The following is a 7,892-nucleotide window of genomic DNA, read 5'->3' as shown; positions in this document are numbered from 1 at the left end:
TTGTCCTGCTGCCACTCCATGCGTGAAAACTAAAAAATAAAAAAAAATAAAAAACACATCCAAGGGGGAAAAAAATAAAACAAATCTCAGACAGCAAACAATGAACCAAGTGCAGAGCCTGAGCAAAACGTCGCACAAACACACATGCTTGTGTGGATATCAGGACACATAAAACAGCAAAGCCAATAAAAGGCTGTATTGTTTGGGCTAATTGTGGAGATAAACAGCTCTTCCTGGGAGACTTCTCCCTTTTCTCTGAATGTCTCTGGCTGATCAGGTTTCAGTGACATTCAAGGAGGGGCCAAGAAACGAGCACGCACATGGACACGCGCGTGCACACACACACACACACCTGCACGTACAAACACTATCAGACAAAGACATGACCATCAGTAGCAGTGACCCAACAGCCAGCTGCAGCCTCCACTACTTACAATGGTGTATTCCGCTGTGTGTTTGGCAGTCCTTCCTTAAAGCTTTTCCCTTGATATTAAAGTCATGGCTCATTCATTGTGAAGGAAATCGCTATATTATTACAATATTTGTCAAAAGCCCTGAAGGATATGTGCCAAATTGAATACCCCTGCAGTTTGTCAGCAAATGTGCAATGTTTGCACATTTCCCTTTTTTTCATCAAATAGGAACCATGACCTTGGGGTGTAAAAAGACATTTGGTGTTAACTGCCTTTTGTTCCAGTAAGCACAAATCAATATGTTTGTTTTTACATGTAATATTTGGCACTCATTTTGAAGCGTTTATGAATTTTTTCAGAGGAAGACAAGCGTTACCTTATTCTGTTTCCAAACAAATTAAAATCACTTAAATGGGTAATTTAGCTAAAATGTCTCTACAATTTACCACGTCATGAGAATATTGAGTTTTTATTTATTTATAGAGCAATCAATGACCATATTCACACCAATAAAGAAAAAAATAACTAAAAGATGTGAAAAGACAAAAGACATGGGAAAATGTGATAATAAAAACTAATATCATAGGATATGATATTACATGTAGCACATTTTGTGCTGTCACAAAGATAACACTGGCACACACAAATACACAAATACTGTTGCACATCTACACTTACAGTATACATGTATATACATGTATACAACATACCTGTGCATTTTAAATAACCACATTACATCATAAACAGGCATATTCACACATGCGATCATATACCTGTGTGTGTGCATTACAACCACCTGAACATACTGTATGTAACTTTTTTGCACTTGATAATGCAGACACATTATATACTGTACATAATTATAAACATGCATGCATACACATAGTAAAAAGAAACTGAAAAATCAAATACATATATGAGTACAAATTAAAAAAACAACAACAACAAAAAAAACCTTCATAAGCTATATTCTACAACATCAAAAACTAGAGGCATTTCTTTTCTCCCCAGCCCTTATTGTTATACTTCAATTGACTTTTTGTGCTCTCAGTTCAGGGAATTGATTCCTTTAATCGACCTGTGATGCCTAAGATTGAAGGAATTCGTGCCACTGATCTTTAAATAATTATTTTCAAAAAAATGTGTTGCTGCAATGTCCTTTGGAAAAATGTGTGTGAAAAGTTTAAAAACTTTCATGAAACTGTATTAGTACTGTAGGTTTTTCAGCACCATTTGCAAATGGGAAACTCACCCCAGATCAGTGGCTACTATGAAATTAATCTTAAGACATATTCTTTCTGTGGTGCATAATTCAGCAGATGATACAATTAAAATGTGTATAGTGACACCCAGTCACCTCTACTCTTATAACAGGATTCTGTGTGCTGAATTTAATTCAGTATCAAAGACCATTTTATTTAATTAAACTTTATTTGAATAGAGAGAGAGACACAAAAGCACATGCCAAGTAGTGTAATGCTATATCATAACATCTTATTTGCAGTTTTTGTTCCTAGATGGACTCATTAATGACAAACTGCTCCACCTTAACAACATAACCTCACTCCAATGGTGGATGTCAGACCTGCTGACAATGCATGTTTTGTAGCAGTGACTCTATTTTGCATTATCCCTCTTAGCCCACCCTGACCCCTCCCTCTTATGACTGCAAGTTCATCCCAGGGATGAGTAGTCTCACTCCTGCTTTGGTCCCTGCACCAATGATTAGACCGCTAATGAACTGTCTATCACACTACCTTAACTGAGCACAACAACATGAGCACTTGTGGGCCACATTATTGACAGTAATTACTCAGTGTACGAGGGAACGATGAAGGTCTTTGTGTGCTGCTGTGCTGCCTATCACTTGCAACTGTGTGCACTGACAAATGTTTAGGTGGGTATTGGTTGCTGTAGGAACCTGTTAATTTACACCTGGAGTTCAAACATAGTAAGTTAACCCTGCTGACTTATTCAAGTTCCTTGTGATAATCCCTTGTCATAATAAGTGGTTTAATACACAGTGAGAGCATTTCCTGTTCGGTGAAAGATCCTGCAACTGAGACACAAATCATTAAAAACAAACCACATTATCTCCCATAATAAATAAATATTATAAAACTTCAGTCTTAGCTTATTGTAAAGTGGAGCGATTTGCTACCGTGCTTATAGCCTTGCTTAGATGCAGCTACAAATTCAATTCTAATAATCTCAGAGCCAACTCAGACACACTTCTGTACATGTAGAGAAAGACTGGTTTTCAATCTGATTTCTATGAAAGAAATGAGGCACGTTTCACTTTAATATTCTGTTTCATCTTTTCTTCTACAACAGTGAGGTTGTCCTGCTTTAAACTCTCAAACGAGCAGTCCTACTTGTAAATGCTGTCAGTCAAATTAGAAGTGCTCAATGATGTCACACTCAGTCATTACACAGTTTGAGGTAATTATTAAAGTTCCCCCTCACACATGTTTGAAGATATATAAAAAGACTTGAATAATAATTCATGTCTGATATGGTTTTTCCACAAAAAAAAGTTCAGTTAACTATATTCTTAACCATTCATCCTCATTAAAAGTTCCAAAATCTATGAATATGCAAATAGTTTTCATCTCAAAACTTCAACTACTGGACATAAGACCTCTCCTACAAGTTCATTCTGAATCCATGTGCCCTGGAGGATTCAAGCTTCCACATCATAGGCGTGTGTAAATTGCATACTGGACAGCGATTGGCTCCCATAGATGTGATGTCACAAATGCTTGTTTTCTAGTAGCCAAGGTAGAGGCTTTAAACTCAGATTTCAGGTGAGTACAGAGAAATTTTTCTCCTTCCTTTGAAAACAAATTTCTAGTGTCAAACTCTGCAGTACGTCATTATGCACAGTGAAGCTCAACCATCATAGTCAGGTGACAATAAGAAAAACAGGTTTGATTTGAGGGGGGCTTTAAAATCAGGTATCCAGGTACACACCCCTTCCCCAGCTAAATGTTCCCTTTTCACAAATCAGATTGTGGCGTGACAACATCAGTAATGCGATGAAACCTCTAGTAGATTTGCAAAACGCAGGTTTTCTATTCCTGCAGAGTTTTTTTATGAACAGTGCCATCCTGAGATTGTGTTACATGAACACATTACACAGTCTGTAGTCTACACATCATACATCTGCCACGATCTGCTGCTGTTTGGGTTGCAGTGGAATAGGAGGGTCCATAGTGCGGTGGGACTGAAGTAGCAGGCGAGCGAGGTGGCAGTGGCACAGCAGTCGAGGGAAGGGCGGCACAGTGAAGGAACGCAGCCGTGGAGCGCGCTGTGCGCACCGGAGGGACGCGTTGATTGACAGTCTGAGGCACGGAGCGCCCCGTGTGGCACACAAGCGGAGCACGCTAATCTCCCCGTACCGGTCTTGTCAAAGGCATCTCTGTGAAATACCAACCAGATCAGCCTGGCTCAAATAAAGGAGTCTATCCATCCCCTGGGGTCGTTATCGGAGACTTCTCACCGAACAAACGACTAACGAGGAAGCGGCAGTTCTTCGACCCTATCCCACCCTGTCTTCACCTGTTCAGTCATAACCGGACACAGTCAGGACTAACCTGGCGTCTCAAACTATCCTGGAAACGGGAGTGGGTGGACTAAAAGGTCAGCTTGCACTTTGCAGTCTGAGCCAAAGAAGATTTTCTCGATTTATTGCATGGACTGCGCCCGGTTCTTTCGGGATCGTTTTGGGGTTATTTATTTTTGTTTGTTTGTTTTTTGGTACATGCTTATAATTGTGATGCGTCTGTGAGACAAATTACAGAACCTGTAGCCTGAAAAATCCTTTTTATTCTTTTTTTTTTAAACGGAATAACGACCAGATATCCAGAAGACTCTCGGGAGGAAATTAAGTTCCATTTTGGTGCGTAATCTGTGCTGTGTGTGAGATTGCTGAGCCGCAGAAGTAGTTGTGCCTCCCTTCTTTTTTACGTTCATTACTCATTTTTTCCCCACATGGAGTAGGCTGAATCACTGGTAAAGACTTCAAAAGAGCGGTTTTATTCTCTGTGGCCTGGAACACGCAGGCGGATCTGATGTGCAGATTCTCCGTAGGATGGTAAATGACCAATGGGGAATCATGAACAGCTCTTCTGAACTCGAAGATGGGACTCGGCATAAAAACCAGGTATGTACCCATCCATATGTTGTGCTCTGTTGGTTCATGAGGAGTGGTGCATCTGCTTGGTGCAGTGTTACCACGCTGAGTTTGGTGATGTGGCTCTCGGGCGAATCTCTGCACTGTGGAGACAGTAGCTGCAGATGAGCTTTTCCCGACTCCCCGGGCTCTGGCACTTCTGTTCCTGTCATAATGTCTAAACCCACCCGCAGATCACACAATCCCCATGGCTACTTCTGTTTAGGGTGACACAACGCTTCAATGTGTCAGTTTAGAGTACTTGAGACGAAATTAGATTAACTGTTGGGGAATAATGGTAAAATCACAGCAGGAGCTAAATGTGAATAGATGGATAGTTGGATAGATGGATTTTTGCGCATCTCGGCTGCATGGATACCAAATATTCTCAGATTTCCTCCTCATGTAAAACCCGGGCTGTATATAGAAGTGAAAGTCTGGAAATCGCATCTGTGTTGTTTAGAGTGTTGAAACACGGCACACATATATCCTCCAATAGCTATTAACACTCCAGAGCTCTTTAGGCTGTCTCCCGCTCGGATGAATTGAGACAGGAGCAGACGTGCGTTGTGTTGCAGCCAGGCAAGCTCACTTTAGGGAATAGTCAATGTGTTTTCACAAGGTCAGTGGAGGGTTATTGACAGCCCATAAGGGACAGGACTCCCCTGGAACACTGGTAAAGCTGCCTTGGTGGATTTGGTGGCTTACGGAATGAATTTTCCTTTCTCATCGCCAAATGAGAATGAGGATAGATTTATTTATTATGGGACATCACTGAAAAAATGACGTGAAAACTTCGTCAGAGCCATTGTAAAAATGATTTGACATAGAAGAGAAGTTAGATAAGAAACCTGCACTTTTTTTAATAACAGTAATAGTCTAACATGCCTGTTAGGGAAAAAAAGGTAACAGTGTGGAATGTAAATCACCTGACATGCGTTTACAAATGAGCGTTTCTGCATTTCTCTCTCACCAACTATTTTTGCAACAAAATAGCTCGCTCCAAACCATTTCTAAATGAACATGTTTGTTCTGTTTCGTTATTGACTTCGAACTAATCACAAGCATGTGCAAGAAGGAAACATGCTTGTTACCCTCTTAAACATGCTTGTGGTACGTTTTCTTGTAATTTACAAAGCTTGACAGGTGTCAGACAGTATCTGCTTCCCCTTTTATTGTGCCTCTATAGATTTCATGGCTCGGTCTGAGTCATTCGCAGGTGGTGAGTGGTGGCAGTGGGCCTGGTGTGTAAGTCCTCTATAAGGTGTAGTTACATTAATATTGATTGATACAAGGCTGTAGTTAATTTTTCATATATCACAGTCGGCTGATTTCCATGTAATCACTACACTTTAAGGAGGAGCTGATCAATGATTAAAAGGATATGAACAAAACATTCCGCCTTCTGTCTGCAAGCTCTTTTATAACCACTTAAAGGTCATATGAATAGCAAACATGTCTGCCCTGGGTTTTAACTGAATGATTATGTGTCCTGTAATGCCCAAATTTCTGTCTCAGCTCAACAAACTTGCCAGAAAAAAAAGAATCTCAGATATGAGATTAGTTTTGATGTGTTTTTTTTTTTCCAAGTCCCAGTTTTTGAAGAAAAAATCTGAATGACTAAATGAAGCTCTAATATGTTCTGTGGTAAGCCTAGAGGATGAAAAGGCAAAATACGTCCCATAACCCCAAACCTCACTCCGGATCAGACGGCATAGGGGGGGGGAGTTGTTGGATGAGATGAGAGGTTGTGGGAAATGGGGATAGCTAATGCTGCTATCTGTCCCTCTCCTCCCTACATCTATCTGTCTCCTTCCTCTGCGCTCGTTATTTTGCTATCACACATAGACACACATAAATACTCTGTCTCTTTGTGTGCGTCTGCCTTTCTCTCTGTAATCTTGAGCAGTAACACCAAACCTTTATCTCCAGCCACTGTGCTATTGACACAGTCATTTCAGACTCAATGGGGAAGGGTCGGGTAATAGAGATCCCTTGTGGCCTCTTGTTTGTTTTGATATTATAAAACGTGACCCAGTATTTGTCTGGTGATTCTGCATATTTGATTTGTTGCCGTAGGTGTGCTGTCACCCGTGCCCTTTTGTAACAGATGGAGGCCAGTCAGAGTAAAACAGAGATTCAAGTGCAATTTAAAATCAGCCTTGAAATCTCATTCACTGGATAATACGCAGGAGAAACTGAGGCTACATGGTCAGATATGCTCTTGTGTATATAAAAGTTAAACACTTGAAAGAAACAAAATGGCTACCATGAGTTAGAATATAATGAATGGATTCAACAGTGCAACTTTCATATTAAGTATTTGTAATGACAAAGAAAGAAAGTCGATATAAGTCAAGGTTACCGCTTGCAGTTATCGCCATGGTGATGAAAGGAAGATCAAATTGCAGGGTGGACAAACGAAGTTGAATTTTCACATCGGAACACTTGATACATTTAACTTATTGGATCATGCAGGGAAAAAAATATTAATTTCATACAAAGAAAAAAGCTCACAAAGAATAAGGTGTGTAATGCTGTGCTGTAAAAACACTGATATTGATTTTTTTTAATGCTAGCTAGATATCTTATAGTGCTGTTGGCTATAGCTATTTCCATTGTATCATTTTTAAATTAACAAACTTTGAGCAACTTGTCCTTTGTCTCAACTCAAATTAATATCTTAAATTTGAAATGAGCACTCACAAACATCACATATACACACTAAACACTATATATGCTGTATGTATAAAACAGATTTACTGTATAACTGAGTCTTTCTGATGCATGCACGCACACACACACACACACCTTCGCACACTGTACAGCTGAGAAGTGAGTGAGGCCTGGTGGGGTTGATCACTGGGTAATCAATAACACTCTGAGAACTCCAAACTTTCCAAAGGCACTGAAAGATCTGTTTGTGTATGAGTAGAACAACATAGAATACATCTGTTTCTTGCCAGTGTACACAGTGAAGTGCACACACAAACATATTACACTAAAGAGGTTTATATCTTACAGACAATTTGCTGGATTTTAAGGCCTGAGCTTTACTTTGGAAACACACAACAACACAAAGAAAATCAAAGCCCCCAAATCAGATCAATAAGTTGGCAAATCACGTTACTAGTTAGGCTGTATCTACAACACATCAGACACAAAGCTGTGAAAAGGAGGAAGGTTTGCCTTGACAGCAAACACACTGTAGGCCAACATCTATCATAAACAGACTTGGCTGCAGTCCAACTCAGAAATGATATCGGGCTTGCATGACAGCCATGGCACATGTGCACAAATACCTC

General features: G+C 40.0%; 1 protein-coding gene across 2 annotated transcripts in view; it reads left to right on the top strand.

The window, feature by feature from the left end:
• Nucleotides 1-3,359: 3,359 nt before the first annotated feature.
• The window catches only part of fibcd1b (fibrinogen C domain containing 1b), a 118,149-nt gene continuing 113,616 nt past the window's right edge, over nucleotides 3,360-7,892 (top strand). For both annotated transcript variants that reach the window (XM_067574654.1, XM_067574653.1), the window contains exon 1: nucleotides 3,360-4,578. In XM_067574654.1, the coding sequence (XP_067430755.1) occupies nucleotides 4,507-4,578 (72 nt within the window). In that variant the 5' untranslated portion in view covers nucleotides 3,360-4,506. The remainder of the gene's footprint in view (nucleotides 4,579-7,892) is intronic.

The sequence above is a fragment of the Thunnus thynnus genome, chromosome 19 (assembly GCF_963924715.1).
Source record: "Thunnus thynnus chromosome 19, fThuThy2.1, whole genome shotgun sequence".
NCBI lineage: Eukaryota > Metazoa > Chordata > Actinopteri > Scombriformes > Scombridae > Thunnus > Thunnus thynnus.
This window is presented reverse-complemented; position numbering and strand designations above follow the sequence as displayed.